This window comes from Sitophilus oryzae, unplaced genomic scaffold (genome assembly GCF_002938485.1).
Source record: "Sitophilus oryzae breed Bouriz unplaced genomic scaffold, Soryzae_2.0 scaffold_1693_pilon_pilon, whole genome shotgun sequence".
NCBI classification, from domain to species: Eukaryota; Metazoa; Arthropoda; class Insecta; order Coleoptera; family Curculionidae; genus Sitophilus; species Sitophilus oryzae.
Window position 1 is genome coordinate 2260137 of NW_022146383.1, and position 23645 is coordinate 2283781.

At 31.1% G+C, this 23645-nt stretch overlaps 2 protein-coding genes across 3 annotated transcripts in view; one reads left to right on the top strand and one right to left on the bottom strand.

Moving 5' to 3' along the window:
- Positions 1-17016, bottom strand: part of LOC115881025 (integrin alpha-PS1-like) — a 222629-nt gene extending 205613 nt beyond the window's left edge. For both annotated transcript variants that reach the window (XM_030898379.1, XM_030898378.1), the window contains exon 1: positions 16563-17016. In XM_030898379.1, coding sequence (XP_030754239.1) covers positions 16563-16753 — 191 coding nt within the window. In that variant the 5' untranslated portion in view covers positions 16754-17016. The remainder of the gene's footprint in view (positions 1-16562) is intronic.
- LOC115881027 (serine protease persephone-like) overlaps positions 1-23645 on the top strand; it is a 73362-nt gene that overhangs the window by 14745 nt on the left and 34972 nt on the right. The window lies entirely within an intron of this gene.

Below are 23645 nucleotides of genomic sequence, written 5' to 3' on the forward strand. Positions count from 1 at the left end.
AAACTCTTTGCCTTCAATTTTCTCAAAAACCATCGCTCTGGGCGATGTACAACAAGAGTACCTTTTTTTGTAGGAAAAAGTATGTAGTTTTCAAAAAATGAACCCACGTTGCAATAAAAATAACCCCAAAAAAGTTATTCACGAAGTAACCCCCTACCCTTGCAAAAACTATCCTTTTCGCTTTTCCAAATAATTTTTCAGTATCACCATTTGATTTAGGGTCAAAATTTATGGCAGAGCATTTTTTTTCGAAATTTTATCTCATTTTTTTAAGCCCACAATTTCTTTTCTTTCTACTTCTTTTTCAGCCTGGTTCCATCCAGTGTTGGATATAGGCCTCTTCTAGGTTTTTCCATGCTTCGCGATCTCTAGCCAATCTTATCCATTGTCTTCCCGCCACTGCCCTGACGTCATCGACCCATCTCTTTTTTGGTCGGCCCACACTTCTTGTTGTTCCCCTAGGTCTCCATAGGATTATTTTTTGGGGCCATCGGTCTGGATCCTGTCTTGCCACATGTCCTATCCATTGCCACTTCAGACTTGCCACTTCATGGGCACCTTTTTATCCTTGAAAATATTGCTCATATTTCCAAATGCTACCCATGCCAAATGGATCCTGCGTTTGATCTCCGTATTTTGGTTTTCCTTGCCCAGCTTGATTTTATGACCTAAATATATATAATGGTCTACGTTTTCAATAATAACGTTGTCTACGGTAATGTTATGGATATTGTTGCTCATTATCTTGGTCTTCTTCAAGTTCATTTTAAGGCCAATTTTCTGGGATTGTTCATTTAGCTCATTTAGCATGGTGTTTAGTTCTTGAATGTCGGTGCTCAGCAAGACAATATCGTCTGCGAACCTCAGATGGCTAAGGTGTACCCCATCGATGTTTAGACCTCTATTTTCCCATTCTAATTTCTTGACATTTTCCAGTGCCAGTGTAAATAACTTGGGAGAGATGGTATCTCCTTGTCTCACGCCCTTGCCGAGTAGTATTTTTTCTGTTTTGAGGTCATCATCTAATTTAACTTGGAAGGTTGCACTATCATAGATATTTTTAATAATGGAATAATATCTGGAATCAATTCTCGCGTCCTCCATTGCAGCTAGAAATGACCAGGTTTCGATGCTGTCAAAGGCTTTTTGGTAGTCTACAAAGGCCAAATGTAGAGGTATATTGTATTCTGTTGTTTTTTCAATGACTGTTTTAATTGTTTGTAGATGATCGATGGTACTAAAACCTTTTCGAAAGCCTGCCTGTTCTATTGGCTGATAGGAATCTAGTTTCGTAGACAGTCGGTTGTTGATAATCCTAGTGAAGAGCTTGTATAGATGCGAGAGAAGGCTTATTGGTCTATAATTCTCTATATTTGTAAAATCTCCTTTTTTGTATAATAGCACAACTTCTGCGTTTTTCCATGCGTCCGGGATTCTACCCTCCATCAGACATTTATTTAACAATACTTCCACGGCATCCACTAATGGTTTTCCGCCCATCTTCAGCATTTCAGGTGTAATACGATCTTCTCCTGGGCTTTTGCCATTTTTTTATTTGTTGAAGATTGTTGATTTTTTTTACACCATTGATGATTTTTTTACACCATTTCAATGACACCCTGTATACTCTATTGGAAAACAAAGTCTTAGATCAGTGATTACACGTCTAGGAGTGAATTGCTATAGCGATCTAGTAGATTTCATGCGCTTGGGGAACTATTTACTCTTCTTCCTTTATTCAGCACATTTTATTCTACTGAGCATATTGACTGTACCCTTCGTACACACCAACACCGGCACCCAAAGCCAGAAATCACCCCGATATTTTATTTCCTACCGTCTATAATTGCAATCTCCTAACTCATAACTCTCAAATACATCCAATCTTCCCATTTTCCTACGAAGCTCACCAGAAAACCCCTAAAGCAATCGAACAGAGAATCTTCCTCCGACCATCCCAAAGTTATTACCAGCATCTAAGTCGGCTACGATTGTATGTTAATGTCACATGTGACGGGGGAACGAAAACAATCGAATAAAACAAACGAATGACCGGCTTTAAAAGTGGTCGAGGAGTCGAGGTTTCGATTCGCCTTGACCTCAGGAGGCAGAGCGCAGCATACGCCAGGCCAGCCTCGATTTCGCAATGAATGAAAAAGATTCCGGTTCATTCAGTTCAGTTCGCATGAATGAAATGAATTGCAGAATTTTTTTATCAGGAGAGACGAAATACGGTGTATAATTAACTGACTGGTAAGTACAAGAAACAAGCCATATCATTGCCTGCCATAAAGATAGATATATTTACAAAAGCTAGATATATTTACATAAATATAAAATTGGTCAAGTGCGAGTCGAACTCGCGCACGAAGGGTTCCGTACCATTCATTATCTATATGATAGATTGGTATTTATATTTGTATTAGGCACTATATTATTATAAACTTTTTTCCGATTTAGCTGAAATTTTTGCCCCAAAAAAAATGAAGAAACACATTACTAAAAATTGTATTAATCAATAATAAATATGTAAAAATTAAAAAAAAACGATTAAAAAAAGTCGCCTTGACTAGGATTCGAACCTGCCTTACTACGGCTCCAACGTCCTAGCTCCTAACGCTTTAACCACGCGGCCACCGAGGCAGGGCCGGATCTACCTACGGGCTGTTTGGGCTGCAGCCCAGGGGCCCGAGGTTACAAGGGGCCCCCAGGTCCCGCGAAAAACAATAGTCCCATAGGTGGGAACTGTTGAATCGTGAAATAAAATTAAAATTCAGGTTAAAAGTTTAAGCCAGACAAGATGGCCTCGCCACTATGATGCTGTCAAAGCCTTAAAAAATAATTATGATGACATTATGAAAATTTTCAAAAGTTTCAGCGAAAATGAGGTTGAGAAACTTGATTTCCGGAAAGAGGCACGAAATTTATTCAATAAAATGGCGAAACACGAGACTGCAATTTTGATTATCTTCTGGGAAGAAGTTTTGGGGAGATTTCATTTAGTTAATAAAAAAATACAGAGCCCTGGTTTAGACATTTGTGAAGGCAACAAGTTAATTGTTTCTTTAAAAGACTTTGTGAGCAACATACGACATCAATCAGATCAAATGTTACAGGAATACGACGAAAAAGCTAAAAAATTAAGTACTAGTGTAATAATAGACTACAATTACATAAACAAGAGACGCATTATCCCAAAATTTTCAGATAAGTCTACAGGTGAATTCTCAGTATACGGCGCAGAAAGATTTAAAGAGACACGTTAAAAGTTGCGTTGGATAAGCTGATTATGGATTTAAATAAAAGGAGACAAGTCTATGAGACATATAGCAAAAAATTCAAATTTTTAATGGATTTGCAAGACAAAAATATCGAAAACATAGATTTGGAAATTGCACGTCATATTATTGATTACTATCCCGATGACGTAGACGAGCATTTAGTGAATGAGTGCATTCAATTAAAATCGTACTTACTCCAATCTATGTCTGAGTTTACACCTCTTGCAGTGACATTTTTATGCTCATGTATGAAAATAAACTTATTAACATGTTCCCTAACTGCTATACCATTTTAAAGATTTTTTTAACATTGCCAATCACTAGCTGTGAAGCAGAACGCTCCTTCTCCAAGATGTCCTATGTAGAAAATAAATATAGGACAACAATGTCGAACCATCGACTAAATAATTTATCACTTCTTTCCATAAATTGTGATTTAACAAAAGACCATCAAAAGACTTGGAATGTGATGACCAAATAACTGTCAATTTCTGTGACTACAACCTATCAATTTCTTTTACTAATTCATAATAAGTAAATAAATAAAATTGTTTTATTGTTTTTTTTATATTCTTATTAAATATCACTATTTCGGTTTCTCTCTCACCCAAAGTTTGCCTGGAAGAGATTGCTACCACAGCAATAAGGTCGCCTTTTGTACAACTAATACTTGCGTAGATTTAAGTAACATTTATGTTACTTAAATCCACATATCACAAATACCGAAGTCTACAGCAGAATAGGCAGAAAAAGAGAATTGCTCAATATAATAAAAATAAGAAAAACATCATACTTAGGGCATATATTGAGAAATGAAAAATACCACGTCTTACAATTGATAGTTAAGGGTAAGATTGAAGGAAAGAGAGGTCTCGGCAGGAAGAAACTATCTTGGTTGAGAAACATCAGAAACTGGACTCACCTAACTTTTGAAGAACTTATAAGGAAAGCCGAGAATCGTGAAGATTTTGCCAATGTGATCGCCAACCTCCACGAAAGAGACGGCACGTAAAGAAGAAGAATAATAATATATCATTATAGAAACAGTTTTTTGATATGGCTATTAGTTGAGTACTTATGTAGGCCCCTAAGTAGTTTCAGCCCAGGGCCCCACAAATTCACGATCCGCCCCTGCACCGAGGACTTGAAAGATTCTATGTAAAATTCTTATTTAAAAGATAATGTTTAGTGAAAGTACTTTTTTATTTATAAACATTTATTTAATTCTGTTTTTAGTATTTGTTCTTATAGCGGCAACATAGATACATTATCTGTGAAAATTTCAACTGTCTAGCTATAACGGTTCATAAGATAGACCTCTGTGACAGACGGACGGACGGACGGACGGACGAACGGACAGCGAAGTATTAGTAATAGGGTTCCCGTTTTTACCCTTTGGGTACGGAACCCTAAAAATAAAAAAAAACTCGAAAAATCAGTAAATACAAAAATAACGTAACATCAAAACGAATCCCAGGAAATACAGAAATGAAATACCCCATTCAAGTTGTAAGATAGAAAAATTAGTTTGAGCCTATGAATTAACCTACTAGAGTTGAATGAAAGACAACAGTGTTTATACATAAAGCAGGCATTCATAAAATCTGATTTTTAAACTTATTTCTCAACTTCCTGTTGGATGTTTGCAGTTAGTTTTGCTAGGCTTAAAGTTAAAATAGGTCGATTCAGAATAAATTTACTCAACAAATATAATAGTATTGGTTTATACAAGAAATTTCATAAAAGAATACACACATCTCAATCAATTAACACATTCTGATCGAATTCTTTCCTCATTATCTTTTAAAATAATTCCATCATGACGTAGTGGTATAAGTAATTGCTACTTTATTATTAAAAGAATCGAAAAAAGCACTGTAATGATTGGTGCAGCCGTCCAAAATTAGGCGTATAAATTTAATAAGTACGAAAATCGTATAAGGATCGGTAAGAAACCTTAAATTAGTATCATATCCAATGATGAAGATGACTTTTCATCTTGAACAACTGCTGTAATTACCAGGCTTTGGACAGGAGTATATTTTCTTTTAATTGATGATTTATTATCCATATAGAAAGAAAGACATTTTTCAGGATTTACGACCGAATATAATCAAAGTTTTCTATCGTTTTAAGTAAGGACACTCTTCGGATTATCACGGGGTTTCAACAGGACACTGTCGTCTCAATGAACACCTCATCATTGAGTGCGCAGAAACGACAAGAATTCATGCCATAAATTTTGGTACCACTGATATTGGAGATGGAGAACTAACCTCTGTAAAATCGTCTCAGATAGTGGCTTTTGTCAAGGCCCTGAGACAGTATGATGAGTTATAACTCAAGAAAGAAGTACTCAATAGATTTGTCTGTAATAGATTAGTTGTCATTGGGGATCAAAAAAGGAGCCTGCTTGGAAAAAAGTCCGGAAGTTTTGAAACTTTGCAGGTTTATAGGTTTTGGTGTCCCTAACTAAAATCCATAAAATGCACATTTCCAGACTTGCCGCCGGCGCCGCCATCTTGCCAAGATGGCGCCCGAAATCGGTATTTTGTAAATATCTCGAAAACTGTGCATTTTTCGTAAAAATTTTAAGAGAGAAAAATTAAAGAGAATAAAATTTTGCGTAAAGTATGATATACATATGAATAGTCGATTTTCCGAAATCAAATGTCAATTAGGGTTCACTAAAACTAGTTTTACTTTAGTTTCTTCATTTTTGTCATAAAACAGTGGCGTATCATTAATTCGCTCATTAATTTATGAATAATTAATTGTCGTGCTGGACAGCGTTCATTGCCAACTTACCACCAGGTTCAGCATTGGTCTGGTTGTACCAAAGATGCCGAAGAATGGGGTTGGAAGAAAACAAAAACAGGCATTATTCCAGTCACAACGTTGACAGATCCAGCTCCAAAATCCCTATTGGCATTTTTATCCTGTAAATGCAAAACCAACAACTGTGATAAAGCATGTGGATGCAGAAAATCTGGATTAAAATGTTCAGTGATTTGTGCATACTGCAATGGGAAATCCTGTGACAATGTCACTGTAGTGTCACAAATTTTCATAGAACTTTTTTTATAGAAAATTTTATTGTCTTTAATTTTGCTCTCCTCAATTTTTTGCGAAAAACGCATAGTTTTCGAGATATTTACAAAATACCGATTTTGGGCGCCATCTTGGCAAGATGGCGGCTGGAAATGCGCATTTTATGGATTTTAGTTAGGGACTCCAAAATCTATAAACCTGCAAAGTTGCAAAACTTCCGGACTTTTTCCAAGCAAAAATCCCCAATGACTGAACTAATATTATCCTCAGAATTAAATCCCTCAAGTGGCAATGGGCAGGACACCTGGCAAAAAGGTCGGACAACAAATGGACCACAAAAATTACAGCATGATACCCTCGAGGAATTAAGAGACCTAGATAAGGACCAAACCTGAGATGGGACCATGATCATGATATTAAAAGGGATGATGGGCCCACCTACAAAGAGATTCTCTAAATATTTAGGGGAAGCTAGACCATAATTGGAATTAGTTGATTAAGCTGAAAATGATGATGACATCTATTAATTTTGAAATAATTGGTTATGTTTAGAGATTTTTACGATGTTATTATCGCTCTGAGTGTAGGCTCACTCGGTAGCCCGAAGTCCACTCGAAAACAAAAGAATGCGCCTGGTGGGCAGTTTCAAGCAGTCGAAACGTCTCGGCTTTCTAGGTAGGCTGGGCGTATCGAACGTGGGATACCACGTTTCGGACAGGTGTGCTACTCATAGTTAGTGCAACAAGGAATTTTCTGTCACAGCTTTTCTATCATATTACGTTGGTTAAAATTTTGTTTGGTCATAATATAATTCAGTTAGATGAATGATCTAAATTGAAAACTGTTTGGTTAGTTTGCAACTGAAACAGAAATCTAAAAAATTAAACAGTTATTATTTGGAAAATGTCAGTGCGTTAGAATTCAAAAAAATTGGCGCCGGGAAAATATGTTAATAAAAAGTTGGTAGGCAGTTCTTTTAGTTTCAAAGTACAGGAATTTTTCCAATTTTTTTTTATCTCAAAAATTGCGACTTTGACTGATTTTAATGTTATTACAAATTTTGTTGCAAATATTATTCCTAACCTTAAATTAAAAACCGCGTTTCGCTAGCTACCGTAATTTTGGAGTCAACGTTTTTTTAAAATGTTTAACCCCCTCCCATACCCCCTTACCAAACCCCACCCTCACCGAAAACTAATGGCCAGATTCTCGGGTGCCACAGTATTTTTGAGCTAAATTTGGTTAAAATCGGTTTAGCGGTTTTTGAGTTATCGTGTTACAGACAGACGGACAGATAGACAGGCAGACACCATTTTGAGTGAAATTAAAAAAAACTTTTTTTTGCCGATCTTAATAGCCTACCATACCTTGGTATGGTATGGTCGGCTAAAAATCTTTCGATGTAGAGATCTTAATTTACAGACCAAACTGAGACTACTTAACTGTTATGTCTGATCTGTGCTCCTGTATGGTGCTCCTGAGTCCGGCACATTGACACAAGCGTCCTCAAAAAAACTTGAAGCCTTTGAGATGTGGTTATACAGATGACTTCTGGGAATCTCCTGGGTAGACCACGTATCCAGACCACGTACCGTTTTAGAAATGCTTCAAAAGGAGAACGAAATAGTGGACATTATCAAACAAGGAAAATTAGAATATCTGGGATACATAATGAGGAACCAAAAAAGATATGGTCTACTTCTGGTTGAAAACCTCAGAACGTGATTTTCCCTTTCTACAGATGGATTATTTAGAGTAGCAGCTAGTAAAGTTTTATACCTAGTATAAGTTTTATTTTTAAATCTTCGGATTGTCACGGGGTTTTTAACACCTCATTACTAAATGCGCCGCGACAAGAATTCATGCCATAAACATTGGTACAACAGATATCGGAGATGGTGAACTAAGCTCTGTAAAACCGTCTCAAATACTGGCTTTTGTCAAAGCCCTGAGAGTGTATGATGAGTTATAACTCATGAAAGGGGGACACAATAAATCAATTAGGTCAAGGTGATTAACTAGCAAAATAAGACGTGTAAACACAAGCTCCACACATTCAGGCAGTTTTAGTGAGATTGATACGTGAGAACCTGCCTTTACTTTAAGATAGTGTCTGATAAGACGAAAAATCTATTGTTAACGTTTTCAAAATTCAAATATCTGAAATACTATATTTTAACTGTCATTATAGATAATATTAGTAATGTGTAATGCTTTTTTTTCAATTAACACACTCAAAATGATAAAAATAATCTTTAAGTGGCATTAAGCAGAATTATACGTACTATTCTGCTTTTGCCAAGTTCAATACACTCTGGATAGAGTCGATTAGGCATGGTTTTCCATATGGGGTTCCAGTTGTCTGGCCTCTTAGCGGTCTAAAGCTTTTCTGCGTAAACTGTTTTATTTCAGCCATTCCCCAACGGAATCGTAATCTATTAATAACGATCTAAATCCGATGCTTGGCAAAAAATATTTTCGGATACATGTTGCGAGTGTTTGTGTATGTATCTAGTATTTGTGCATTATTTTTAGAGTTTGATTTCATTTCTTAATACTGTTAATTTATATAATAATACATGAAATACGTTTCGTAAAGAGAGGAATATTTTTTTGAAGGAAAAATTACAAAATTCAGTGCGTTAAGTTTTGTTTTAGAACATATTCACCCAGGGCAGAGGTATCAACTCTGGACGCTAGCATTATAGAGGTTAGTTCTTCATCTCCGACATCAGACACCTGCCTCTGGTTGGTCAAGCTCCATAAATCCTCATTTCTGACAGTATTTGGCCAGAATATTCCTACAATTTTTCGCAGACAGCAGTTTATGAAAACTTGGAGTTTGTTAATTAATGGCGATGTAATTTTCCACATCTCTGTCCCATACAACAATACCGGCTTGACTGAATTGAAAAACTTAAGTTTAGTAAGTTAAGAATATTGTCTAGATCTCCAAATATTGTTGAGCATTCCAAATGTTATTCTGGCCTTATTTATTCTATTTATGATATCTTGCTCTGTGCCGCCGAAGATTATACTTCCTAGGTAAGTAAAATTATTTGCCTCTTCTATAGGTGTTGTTCCAATGATAAAGGGAGCGACGTTGTTGGTACAAGCTCTCATCGATTTAGTTTTTTAATATTGTTAATATTGTTAATCTCAAGACCTGCAATCCGATCTTCCTTTGCCAAGTCAAGTAGTTTTGCTGCCATATCCGCGTGACTAGGAGAAAGGAGACAAATGTCATGCATAACTGAGATCTTCTAATATGCTAAAGGGAGTCCACCATATTCCACGTTGATTCCTAGAAATTGTTTTCTTTAGAATATCATCTAAAAGGATATTAAAAAGAAACGGCGACAGGACGCAACCCTGCCTCACATTGAGCCTCACAATCTTTGTGAGACTCATTCCGGGTAACCGATGGAGTATTCCAGGTTCTTAAGTTCCACTTTTATTCTGTTCAATATAAAAACGTCTTATTTATAGTAGTTTTAAATTTCTTTTTCTTGATGCTCCTAGTAAATAACCCTGGCTTTCCAAGACATGGTCTACAATACCTGACTTCATTGTTTCACCTCTTAGCGTATCAACATTACTCACTACATTCACAAGGTATCTGATAAATGATAAATGCACTCTTCCTTTTATTTCGATGTTTGCGGTCTTGTTTTTGTAAAGATGCTTCTTAAAGTAGTTCTAGATTCAAAAATAATTTTTATGTTATATATTTTAACTATTCGCCTCATCTTTTCTGATGTTCTTTTCAAATGAGAAATCGTTCAAGAGAATATTTTAACAGATTTTCTGTGAATTAACAGAGAATAAAATTTCCCCGAATATAAGACAAGTAAGCAGAACATCCGGTATCAAATCTTATTTTTATTATGTTATAAATTTTCCTTATTTATAGGAACACAATTACAGATGTTTACAATGTGATTATGAATCAAATATTATTCATCAAACATTTTACATGAATGAATAGATTCTCAGAAGAAATTTACTCACTAGAACGTTGTACATGTACATGATGAGTCTTAAATAACTGCACGTATTTTTAGGGGTGGTATATTTCGATCCCAAAAACACGTCTGTGAGGTTTTTTTTCGTGAAATAAACTTTGTAATTTTTTTTTCGAAAGACATATTATTATTATTATGAAAATGAGATTTTTTGGAATTATTTCTAATTTTGAGTTAAAAAAATAATATCTTGATATTATAGCAACATATTAGGTAGTAGAATTAATTTAGAAAAACAAAAAAAAACAGAAAAAATCCATTAGTTTTAAGGAATTTTTTTTTTGAATTTGCAAAGTGAAATAGCTTGGCTTTTATGGACTTTAAAAAACGATAAAGAGAAAATATGTCCCATTAATCGAGATCTACCAGCCCTGAAAATATGTGCACTTATTTAAGACTCACCCTGTATAATATGTAGGAATTTATAATATTCTTAGAATAAAAATCATTGATTCTTATAAACAGAAACTATCTATTTCAATCGAAATTGAGGAAATTAGTTTTGAAAGTAGGTATATCACAAATCACAACAGTTTACTATAAATCTATTTATGGTAATAAATAATATTTATTAAACTTTAATAGATTATTTCCTGCTGAAATCGATTCATCTGACATCTGACTGAAGAATGACATGCACGATGCACTACTCAACCACCCACATAATCCAAAAACTGGTTTCCTAATGAGTAGTACCACTTTCTGTGAAGTTTATCAGATTAGTTTTTTTGGTACCCTCTAACGAAGAACAAAAAAAAACTAATAACGTATTATTACCTTATTAAAGTATGGTTTAAGAGACTCCTACCTAATTTTTAGGTACCTATTATCTAAAATTGGTACTAACAAAAAAGAGTTAATAACATAGAACTCTTAAAGAATTATTCATAACCATAGTTCGAATATCGTGACTTATGAACATAAATTCATTTAAACAGTTTTCCTAGAATTTCTAAATTTTCTGGACAGCTTTTCCAATTTTTCTTTCAACGCTTAGCAACTCATGTTTATTTATACAGAGTAATACTACATGTAATAAAGAATGTAATAAATCAATCGTATAGAATGTGAGTGTGAGAAGTTCTATATTGATGAAATATAGAGATTTTTTAAGATTGCTGTTTTATTACACTTGGGGGTTGGAACCTTAGGTCACAAATTACCTATAACAGATGCGAAAGAAAGCGACTGCATCGGAAACCGCTCGGCAAACCCGACACGCCTATTGAGTGGTGTAAACACACCAGTCGTTTAGTCCGGAAACCTATGCCACAGTATGCTGTGTCGTATTCGCTTGCTGGAATGACATAGTGCATGGTTATATGTTTCTTTTTAAAAACGCGTGTAGGATTTTTGTTGAACTTTTGAACTGTTATTTCTAAGTTTCGGTAATTTGTATATCTTATTTAAAATGGGATGCAAATGTGTTTATTTATAAGGAAAAAAAGATATTTATAGTATAAAAAATTAATTTATTTAACAAAATTTAATTAAAAATGTGACAAAATAGTTACCTTTCTATTGGTTCTATCGGACTTTTTTCGACTATATAAATCTTTATTTGTAAACTTTAATACATCAAATATTTTCAATCTAATAAATCATTTAATGATGTAAATAAGAGGAAATTTCTCACATGGGTGGTCAAATTTTATAGTTTTCATTATATCAAACAGCCTCTGAGAAATGTTTTGTCACATATTTAATTAAATTTTGTTAAATAAATTAATTTTTTATACTATAAATATCTTTTTTTTTCCTAATCTCCTACGAGCTGATATAATATGACGAGCAATCTATTAAATTACTGCGAGATTATACAGAAAAGTCCACAGACTTCGAGACATAGGAAAATCAAGTCCATTTAGCGTGTATCCAAATTTTGACAAGTTTTCAAAAATGACAGTTTTGTTTAGACAAATATTTTGATTGAGAAAATTGGTAACTTTTTTTGGATTAAAAAACAAAAGTTGTTAATATAATACCAATTTAAAAGTGTTTTAGTACTTTTAATACACACTATGATATAAAATTTATTATTATTATAATGTACATTATTAATACTATTGTTCATTCGAAATGGCATTAAGGCCCAATTGCAACAATGATTTAAATTTTTCTTAAAGATAAGTAGAGTTTAGAATGAGCTGTATTTATATTTACTTTAATATTCGCCTTAAATGAGGGAATTTGACTGATACAATTTTTGAATTTGAATTGTTTTTAATGATACTAACAATTTTAGTTCAATTTTTAATAAAATTTATTTAATATTAATAGAAATCCAAGAGATTTGAAACCTCTTTTAGCGATTTATAATATTCTCAAATGAATTACAGGTGCCCTTATTTTCTATGAAAATCACACAGCTTTTTTCATAGTCGCTGCAGTTGCTATAGCTATAAAAAACTAATTTTTTAAGGTGTGAAAATTGCGACGCAGTTAAGGCAGAAAATGGACTTGATTTTTCGTATGTCTCGAAGTCTGTGGACCTTTTTGTATGCCTCGATAACATATTGATGCAGATTATTTTCACCCAAACAAATAATAACCCAAACTATACATTGATGCGGATTGTCTATGAACTCTTTCTGAAGGTCACAGAAACCTGAACGCGTAAAGCTTGTCGCCCACTTGGCCGTCACGTCCCGTCCCGTTCCGGCCCGTCAAAATACGGATAGGATTAAAACCATGCAAATGAATAGACTACCGCACATTAGCCCGTCACGGCACGGAACGGCGAGTCTGTCGACGGAACAGATTCCAGCTCTCCGACTCTCCCCGTCAAACGACGGTCCGTGCCGGGACGGGCCGGTCAACTGTACGCGGAGCCGGCCGGCCGGCGCTGGCCTGCATTAACTTATGGAAGCCTTTCGATCGCATATATGTTTTTGCAATTATTTTGGCAGTTGTTATTGTTAAGTCCGAGAAAGCAGTCCTAAGAAAAAAATTAGGGAAATTAAATCGTTAAATAAATGATGGGACTCTCCGCGTTCAGTCCGCTTTTGATTAATGGGGTGGACCCACATTTTCTCTTTATCTTCTATTTATTTTCTTCTTCTTCTGCCAAAAATGCGGCCGCTACAATAACTTCTTCATCAGAACTGCTGCTTTCACACATAGTGACTCTGTCACTGCTACATGTAAACTAAAACAAAAAGATCTTCGCAACATACGACCGCGACGTGACGGCTTGCCGGTTTCCTGCGGCAAAGTGGGCGACCAAGCTCTCCGTCGCCTGCAGGCGACGAGCAGCTACGGTCCGTGCTGTGCCGGACAAGTGGGCGACAAGCTTAATTCGGTGTTCTTTCGCATCTGTTGTAGTTAATTTGTGCTTTGGTGTTATCAACAACAGCAAAATAAAACACTAAATCATCACAATACACCAAAACACTTTTACTTTTGCACTGGACGCGCGTTTCGCTAACCATGTTAGCATCATCAGCAGATTAAACAGTTTTAGTTGGTATTAAGCATCTGCTGATGATGCTAACATGGTATTTCTTTTATCGAGATATACCAGCCTTGGAAATATTTGCACTTATTTAATACTCACCCTATATATGGTTAGTTTATATTCTATAACTGTTCAAGTTTAACTGTAATTAATTATTTAAATAATTACCACCAACCATTAAACGTTTAATTTGAAATTAAAACAAATTAATTTAAATATCCCAGATGGATGTTCGACGTTGTAATGAGTCAACTTTTTTTTAATTATTATTAATTTTTTTTAGAATGTTACCATGTTAAAGAGCTTTGAAACGTACTTTTTTATTATTTTATAGGTCACGACACTTAAACATAAATAATACCAGCCCACATTTTATTTTATTGGTTTTTTTTGAGAACCAGAAAATGTACATCACTCCTTAAAAATAGTGTTTGATGTAGGTCATCATTAAGCAATACGAAAGCGTCCAATTATGTGTTGTATTCAAATGAAGTTCGTAGTTTAAACATAATAACAAGGAAAATTATGAACAGATGTTTGTTTTTTGTATCAATATTTTTATTAATACATACTTATTTCATGTTTAGTTTATTTTTAAATTATTTTTTACGGTATTTTCTAATAAAATTACATTAAATTATGTAATTAATTCAATTATTCAAATATATTTGTAATTATAACCAACACGATTAATAGAAAAATATGCATTTTATGCATACCAATTTTTGAATTTTAGAAATTAAAAAAAAAAAAGTAAATATGCACATACATTTTTTTTATATTTACATACCTAATAAACATAAAATGCGTAGTAAAATATATGCATTATATGCATATTTTTTCTACAGACTTTAATAAAATAATATTACAGTGATGATACTAACCCATATAACACAACACAATCCTATAGATATCTTGAGGATATCCAACAAGGATATAGTAAATATCTTAGGGATATCCAAAAACCAGAGGAGGATATTGGTGGTATATCCAGATGGGACAAAAAAAGTCATCTTCAAGACATCCCTAAGGATAATAGGATAATACAAGGATGATGTTGGGAGCATTATAGAAAATTTTTAGGACATTATATGAGGACTGTTATTTGACAATACTTACTTCATCCTTAGTTTATAGTAAAAACGTTGGCGATTTAGTTTTATTTAGCCACATGTTGACGTTATTCATTAGATATTTTTATTAACAGCTCTAAAATATACCTACATATTATGTCAATGAATTTTGCGTCAAAATTTAGAAGTCTATTTGTATGAGTTAAAACCTTTCAATTTATACTGTACCATCGAAAAAAAACGACGTTCAATTGGCTTGAAAAATTACGATCGATGACATTCCCCATATAATTTTACATACAAAATAACAGCAATCTTCATTTCCAAGCCACCTCTGACGCCGTTTTTTTCGATGGTATGGTATTATACTACCCATTATGGAGTCTATCAGTTTATGTCTAGCAGCAACAGTTTACATCAAAGTTAGCACACAAATTTATTTATATTTCTTTTTAATGTTAATTGTTATTTTACAGATAATAATATATATTGTTACAGTTAAATCTATTTTTGATTAATATTTATTTAATATTTTTAATTTCTTATTCTTTTTGTAGTTCATTATATGTATATTTAAGACATTTTGTATATTAAACTAAAAACACAAACATGTTTTGTATATTTTTTAAATACAGGGTTGTTCACCACATACGACACGGAGTATTGTAGCTAAACGATTAGATTTTTACAAATTGTAAGTTTTGGGTTTGTTGAAGGTAAAAGAAGAAAAGCTAGTAATTATTTAATAAAAAAATTTGGACACTCTGTATTAGGTCGTAAAATTTTTATTGCAACACAATATATGACCAATAAATAATCTTCAGTAAATATTTAGTATTAAAAACTTTTATACCCTTGGAGAAATAAAGCCTTAAATTTTTTTCTGCAATTTCATAAAATTGAAAATATTTCAAAAACGGTAAGGTTTAAGTGTGATAAACCTTAATCAAATTTACCTTTATTTCAATCGTAGAATCCAAAAATAGAATAATATACAGGCTGTTCTATTTAAAAAAAATACAACTATAATATTTTTTACTTATTTGGGACACTCAGTATCTTGTAAAAATATTTTTAAATTGTAGCTTTAATAGTCCTTCAACGAACCCAAAACTTACAATTTGTAAAAATCTAATCGTTTAACTGCAATACTCCGTATCGTATGTGGTGAACAACCCTATATATTTAACACAATCTGTTATAAGTGCTGTAATTATATATTTTTATAGTTTTTTTTAACTTTTCTTAATTTCTCTTAATATGTAGTTTGATTTAAAATTATGTTCACGATAAAATTGTAGTTCTTTTAATAAAATTCTATTTTTTTTGGTCAAAATACATGCCATAAAATAGCTAAACTAAAAATACTATACCATAAGTTTTTCAAATAAGACAACAAACTAAATTTTCTGTATATTTAAACCCAACCCAAATTTTCGAAATATGAAATAATTTTAATAATTTTTTAACAAAAATAAATGCAAAAACGCACTATTTAATATACAGGAACTAACAATATACATACTTAAAACTCAAAACTTCATTTTTTGTGTATAAATAAAATTAAAAAAATTACCAATATTTGTTTTAATATATTTTTTAAAATTAATACATTTGAAGTGAATTTCTGCATATTTCATTCAATTTTTTTGGAAAATTTTTCAAAGTATCTTACCAATTATTAGCTATATTGTTACTATTCTCCTTAGTCATATGCAAAGCCACACTAAATCCAAAATAACTGTTTATGCCACTGTCAGGACCTTTTTTCACATAAGGGTCCCTGTTTTCTATGTTAAAACAGCTAAATAACTGAACTAAACAAACCAAAACTATAACAAAAACCAGCACCAACATCGTCCACATTTTGAAACCGGGAATTTAATAACTGTTTATCACACTTTATAATCCTTTTTATTTCTGTTTAATTTTTAAGTACATTTTGTTACGAGCAAAATAAGGGTTTGTGTTTGAATAACCCGGCAAAAGTATACGCGAATAAGCTCGGAAGTAGTCGGGCAACACGCTATACTCTCTCTTGGCTAGCTTTGGAGCGACTGACTAGCTAAGCTAAAGCTTTGCTTTTAGTTTCTCGTTTCGACAACACTTGACAGCCGTGGCAAGGGGCAGCGAAGCGCTTACTGCAATAAATATACAGCTATATATATTGTATAGTGAGCAGGAATTATCTCTATAATCCATAGATTTGGATAACATATAAAATATTGCACTACAAAACAAAAAAATTTAGTAAAAAAAAAGAACTGTGTTCTTGTTGCTTCTTTATTTTTGTTGAAAAAACAACCAAAATGCATATAAATATTGATTTATGATAAACGGAAAAAAAATAAAAAAAAATAAAAGAAATAATAAAAAAATTATAAAAAATAAAAAAATATATAAGAAAAAAATTAAAATAAAACTAATATTAAAATAATTATTGACGGCCTAATAATGATATTTTTAATCTATAATTTCATAGTTCTAATTTTTTTAAATAATTTTTTACAATCATATTATACAAATATAATAATTGTCCTTAGTTTGTAATGTTACCAGTAGATATTGTTTTTTTTATTATATAAAGATTTAGGATTTTTTGAGGAATTTTAAAACATATAAACGTAGTTCTCTGTAAAGTAAATATTATAAATATAAAAATAAGGAAAAAAAAATTAGTAAATAAATAAATTAAAAGAAACAACTAAAGAAATCTAATATTTTTTGTTTATTTTATATGTTATGTTGCCAATCATGTTGTAATTAGGTAGTAATACCATCACAAGCGTTTTAATTATATAATTTAAAGTTTTTTTGATAAAATTTTAAAATGTATGTATAAATTCAATTTCAAAGTATAAAAATTATAAATAAATAAAAAATTGATCAAGTGCGAGTCGGACTCGCGCACGAAGGGTTCCGTACCATTCATTATCTATACGACATTAGACACTATATTATTATAAACTTCTTTTTTAGATTTAGCTGAAATTTTGAATGCGCGTATAAGTAATTTAAAAAAAATAAAGAAACACATTACTAAAAATTGTAGATATTAATCAACAATAAATATGTAAAAATATGTAAAAATTAAAAAAAAAACGATTAAAAAAAAGTCGCCTTGACTAGGATTCGAACCTGCCTTACTACGGCTCCAATGTCATATTCTATGGAAAGATTCTATGTAAAATTCTTACTTAAAAGATAATGTTTAGTGAAAGTACTTTTTTATTTATAAACATTTATTTAATTCTGTTTTTAGTATTTGTTCTTATAGCGGCAACATAGATACATTATCTGTAAAAATTTCAACTGTCTAGCTATAACGGTTCATAAGATAGACCTTTGTGACAGACGGACAAACGGACGGACAGCGAAGTCTTAATAATAATAGGGTTCCCGTTTTTACCGTTTGGGTACGGAACCCTAAAAAAACGAGAAAGAAAAAGACAATAATATGCCACACTTGCGAAATATGTGTATTGTATAACATTGTCGAAAACTGTGTCAAATGTTGGTTCCAACGTTGGAACCAACGTTGAACGCATCGTGTAAGAATGGCTTTATAATTAGGTAGCTAGTAATATAACCAGCAAGCATATTTATTTATATAGTTATTATTAAATTTATAAATTCGTGTTTACTTAAAAAAATATATAAGAAAATTTTAATAAAAGTATTACAAAATGTCTGTGCCCTAATATTAATATTTTTATTCTATAATATCATATTAATTATTAAAAGAGACACATAATACATAGTAATATTACCAATAAACATTTTTTATTATACAGGGTTGTTCACCACATACGACACGGAGTATTGTAGCTAAACGATGAGATTTTTACAAATTGTAAGTTTGGGGTTCGTTGAAGGACTACTAGAGGTACTATTTTGGTTTGGACCTATTAATCGGACCTTTTTAAGAAAATTAATTTTATTTTTCAGAAACTATTTGAGACAGAGTTTACCAAAAATGCTTTTTATATCTACTAGTGGGTAAATTAATTTCTAGATATATTACGAATTTTTTTGGAACTTTAGTTTCGGAGATATACATTTAATCGGACATTTTTAAAAAAAATAATTTTATTTTTCAGAAACTATTAGAGACAGAGTTTACCAAAAATGCTTTTTATAACTACTAGCGGGTAAATGAATTTCTAGATATATTACGAATTTTCTTGGAACTTTAGTTTCGGAGATATTAATTTAATCGGACCTTTTTAAGAAAATTAATTTTATTTTTCAGAAACTATTTGAGACAGAGTTTACCAAAAATGCTTTTTATATCTACTAGTGGGTAAATGAATTTGTAGAAATATTACGAATTTTTTTGGAACTTTAGTTTCGGAGATATTAATTTAATCGGACATTTTTAAAAAAAATAATTTTATTTTTCAGAAACTATTAGAGACAGAGTTTACCAAAAATGCTTTTTATATCTACTAGTGGGTACAATTTAAAAATATTTTTACAAGATACAGAGTGTCCCAAATAAATAAAAAATATCAAAGTTGTATTTTTTTAAATGGAACACCCTCTATATTATTACATTTTTAGTTTCTACGATTAAAATAAAAGTAAATTTGATAAAGGTTTATTACACTTAAACCTTACCGTTCTTGAAATATTTTCAATTTTGTGAAATTGCAGTCAAAATTTTAAGGCTTCATTTCTCCAAGGGTATCAAAGTTTTTAATACTAAATATTTACTGAAGTTTATTTATTGATCAGTTATTGTGTTGCAATAATAAAAATTATACTACCTTATACAGAGTGTCTAAAATTTTATTTTAAATAATTACTAGCTTTAAACGGCAATAACTTGTTTAATTTAAATAGTACACCCTGTATATTTTATGAGAATCAGATGCACAATTTAATTGTCTCTCAAATTGTATTATACCATTTTTTACCTATAGCTTCACGTTTCCGTAGAAAATGCATTTTCTTGTAATTTTAAATTCATTTATCAATATACCCATGGAATACTGATATTTTAGATTATTTTCAAAGATGTACCAAATTTTTAAAGAGTACAGATACTAATATTGTCGATATAGTTTGTTTATTTCATTAAAAAATAAAACCTTAAAAATGATATTTCATTTTTTGACAAATGCTTAATTGTAACAACAGAGACATTCATTTTTATAACTTATTATTATATTGATTTCTGATTCAAATCAACATTTATTTAGAATAATTTATTCACGAACATAATTAAGTATGTAATTAATTAGTATTTGGGTGGAAATAATGGTGATATATTTAATTAATAGTATACTCTTTTATGAAGATTTAAATAGTTTTCTTTTTGCATACAAATGGGCTAGTAATATTATCATTTTGTTAAAAACGATAATATTACTCGCCTGTACATTTTGTACATTTGCTGCTTTAAAAACAATCTAAAATGTCAATATTCCATGGGTATATTGATAAATGAGGTCTAAATTATAAGAAAATGCATTTTCTACGAAAACTTGAAGGGATAGGTAAAAAGTGGTATAATACAGTTTGATAGACAATTAAATTATGCATTTGATTTTCCGAAAATGTATAGGGCGTTCCATTTAAATTAAACAAGTTATTGCCGTTTAAAGCTAGTAATTATTTAAAATAAAATTTTAGACACTCTGTATAAGGTAGTATCATTTTTATTATTGCAACACAATAACTGATCAATAAATAAACTTCAGTAAATATTTAGTATTAAAAACTTTGATACCCTTGGAGAAATGAAGCCTTAAAATTTTTACTGCAATTTCACAAAATTGAAAATATTTCAAAAACGATAAGGTTTAAGTGTGATAAACCTTAATAAAATTTACCTTTATTTCAATCGTAGAATCTAAAAATAGAATAATATACGGGGTGTTCCATTTAAAAAAATACAACTATAGCATTTTTTACTTATTTGGGACACTCTGTATCTTCTAAAATTATTTTTAAATTGTAGCTCTAATAGTCCTTCATCGAACCCCAAACTTACAATTTGTAAAAATCTCATCGTTTAGCTACAATACTCCGTGTCGTATGTGGTGAACAACCCTGTATAATCTGCTCTTTAATTCATTAATTAATTGGAAATCCCAATTACTAAAATTTGTATTTCACATATTTTTTTAATAAACACTACACATTGCATAAAAGTGTTTCAAACTGTTTTCAGATAGCATATCACCAACGAGCACTCTTTTATAATTATATCACCTATTACAGTTAATTGAAGTGCATTAAGTAATACTGCATTTTCAAAATTTCGCAACTAAAATGCAATAAATTCATTTTATTGCATATGTTTCCTGGAACGTTTCAACTTAAACAAATACTTAAAATGACATAATCTAAAACAAATAGATGAGGAAAAAATATAATGATATAGGGCACATTCAAAATAAATCCCCAAAATTGCTTTTTCGTAATTTATAATTTTTTTTGTTATACAGGGTTGTTCACCACATACGACACGGAGTATTGTAGCTAAACGGCTAGATTTTTACAAATTGTAAGTTTTGGGTTCGTCGAAGGACTATTAGAGCTACAATTTAAAAATATTTTTACAAGATACAGAGTGTCCCAAATAAATAAAAAATATCAAAGTTGTATTTTTTTAAATGGAACACCCTATGTATTATTACATTTTTAGTTTCTACGATTAAAATAAAGGTAAATTTGATTAAGGTTTATTACATTTAAACCTTACCGTTTTTGAAATATCTTCAATTTTGTGAAATTGCAGTATAAATTTTAAGGCTTCATTTCTCCGATAGTATCAAAGTTTTTAATAACAAATATTTACTGAAATTTATTTATTGATCAGTTATTGTATTGCAATAATAAAAACTTTACTACCTTATACAGAGTGTCTAAAAATTTATTTTAAATAATTACTAGCTTTAAACGCCAATAACTTGTTTAATTTAAATGGAACACCCTGTATATTTTAAGCAAATCAGATGCACAATTTAATTGACTATCAAATTGTGTTATACCATTTTTTACCTATCTCTTCAAGTTTCCGTAGAAAATGCATTTTCTTGTAATTTAGAACTCATTTATCAATATACCCGTGGAATACTGACATTTTAGATTATTTTTAAAGATGTACCAAATTTTTAAAGAGTACAGATACTAATATTGTCGATATAGTTCGTTTATTTCATTAAAAAAAACTGTTTAAATATTTGTTAAAGAGGACCAATTAATATGATTTCAGTATTCAAACTACATTAATTGACTGTTTGCGTTGATTAATAATAATTGCTCCAAATACTAAAAAACTGAATTATGTATGTGTATTAGACAGTGTGGTAAAAAGTAACACCTTAAAAATTATATTTAATTTGTTGACAAATGCTTATTTATAACAACAGAGACGTTCATTTTCATAACTTATTATTATATTGATTTCTGATTCAAATCCACATTTATTTAGAATAATTTATTAACGAACACAATTTAGTATGTAGTTAATTAGTATTTTTTATTTTTTATTAAAATTTATTTTTAAAATCTTGATTTGTGTTTTAAACAGGTTTTAAATATTACACAGCTAGGTACGATGAATTGGCAAAACATAAAAATATGTTTGATATTGAAAAGATTTGCTTTAATTGGCTTTACTTTTTCCATACCGTCTGTTGCCTTTTTGTCACGTGGTCTTAGCATTCCAGTTAATACATATATCCAACAAATAACTCATATGACAATAATTTTTGTCCATATTAGTATGATTATCTGGCTAAAATTTAAGTTGCTTTCTTTAAAATAACATTATATACACAAGAGAAAGACAGATGATAGATCAACTCAGTGTCAAAGAGAGAGACGGTCAGATAACCAAATGTCGATGATATGTTTTCAACAAGAATGAAGTGCATTTACTTATCCACGTAGATTATTAGATCTAAGGTTATAAGAGAGAAAAATATTTTAATAGTCATAATATTACTGGATATGATGACCACATGTTTATTTGCTTTGACAATTTGGTGAAGGTTCTAAATAAAAAAACACAACTTTATTTCCAGTAGTAAATCAATAGGTGAAAGGAAATAAAATGAAAAATTAATTAAATTTAAAAATGCAGATAGGTTTCTGTCGGTATTTAAGTACCTTTTATGTACTAGTTGTATGTACCTAGCGATATTTGTGCGAATAGTATAAAGATAACATTGTGTTAAAATAAAATATTTGTAATAAACATTTTCCACAAGTTTTTAAGTAGTTTATTAAATTCAAATATTTGATTGGAGTGTAAATATATATTGACGCTATTTTTATTTTTATATAATAATAACGTGAAGATAGATTAGCAACAAACTATTTTCGATAGATAACATATATCAAATTATAATTTGTCAATGAATTCTAAAGTGCTTAAATAACTGTGGGTAGTTTAACTATAAAAATTATCTAAGTAGAAAATACTAGGTGTTCTATTTCCCAAGCAGCATTTGGACGTCGGGACAACGTTGTGTCACGCGACCAAACGTCGGGGCGCAACGTCGGCACAACCTCGTGCCAACCCTAGTCTGCACTAGTTTGGAGAATAATTTTTGGGTCGAAACGACGTTGGATACCGACGTTGGCTAGAAGCCTAATTTAGTACAAACTGCAACGTTGTTTAAAATCCTAATTCACAGAAATACAAAACTAATATGGCGTCTAAGTCGCGTTTTATATTAAATTGGGATAATTATAGTAAAAATATTATTTTTACGATTTAGTTAGAGACATATGTCAGATG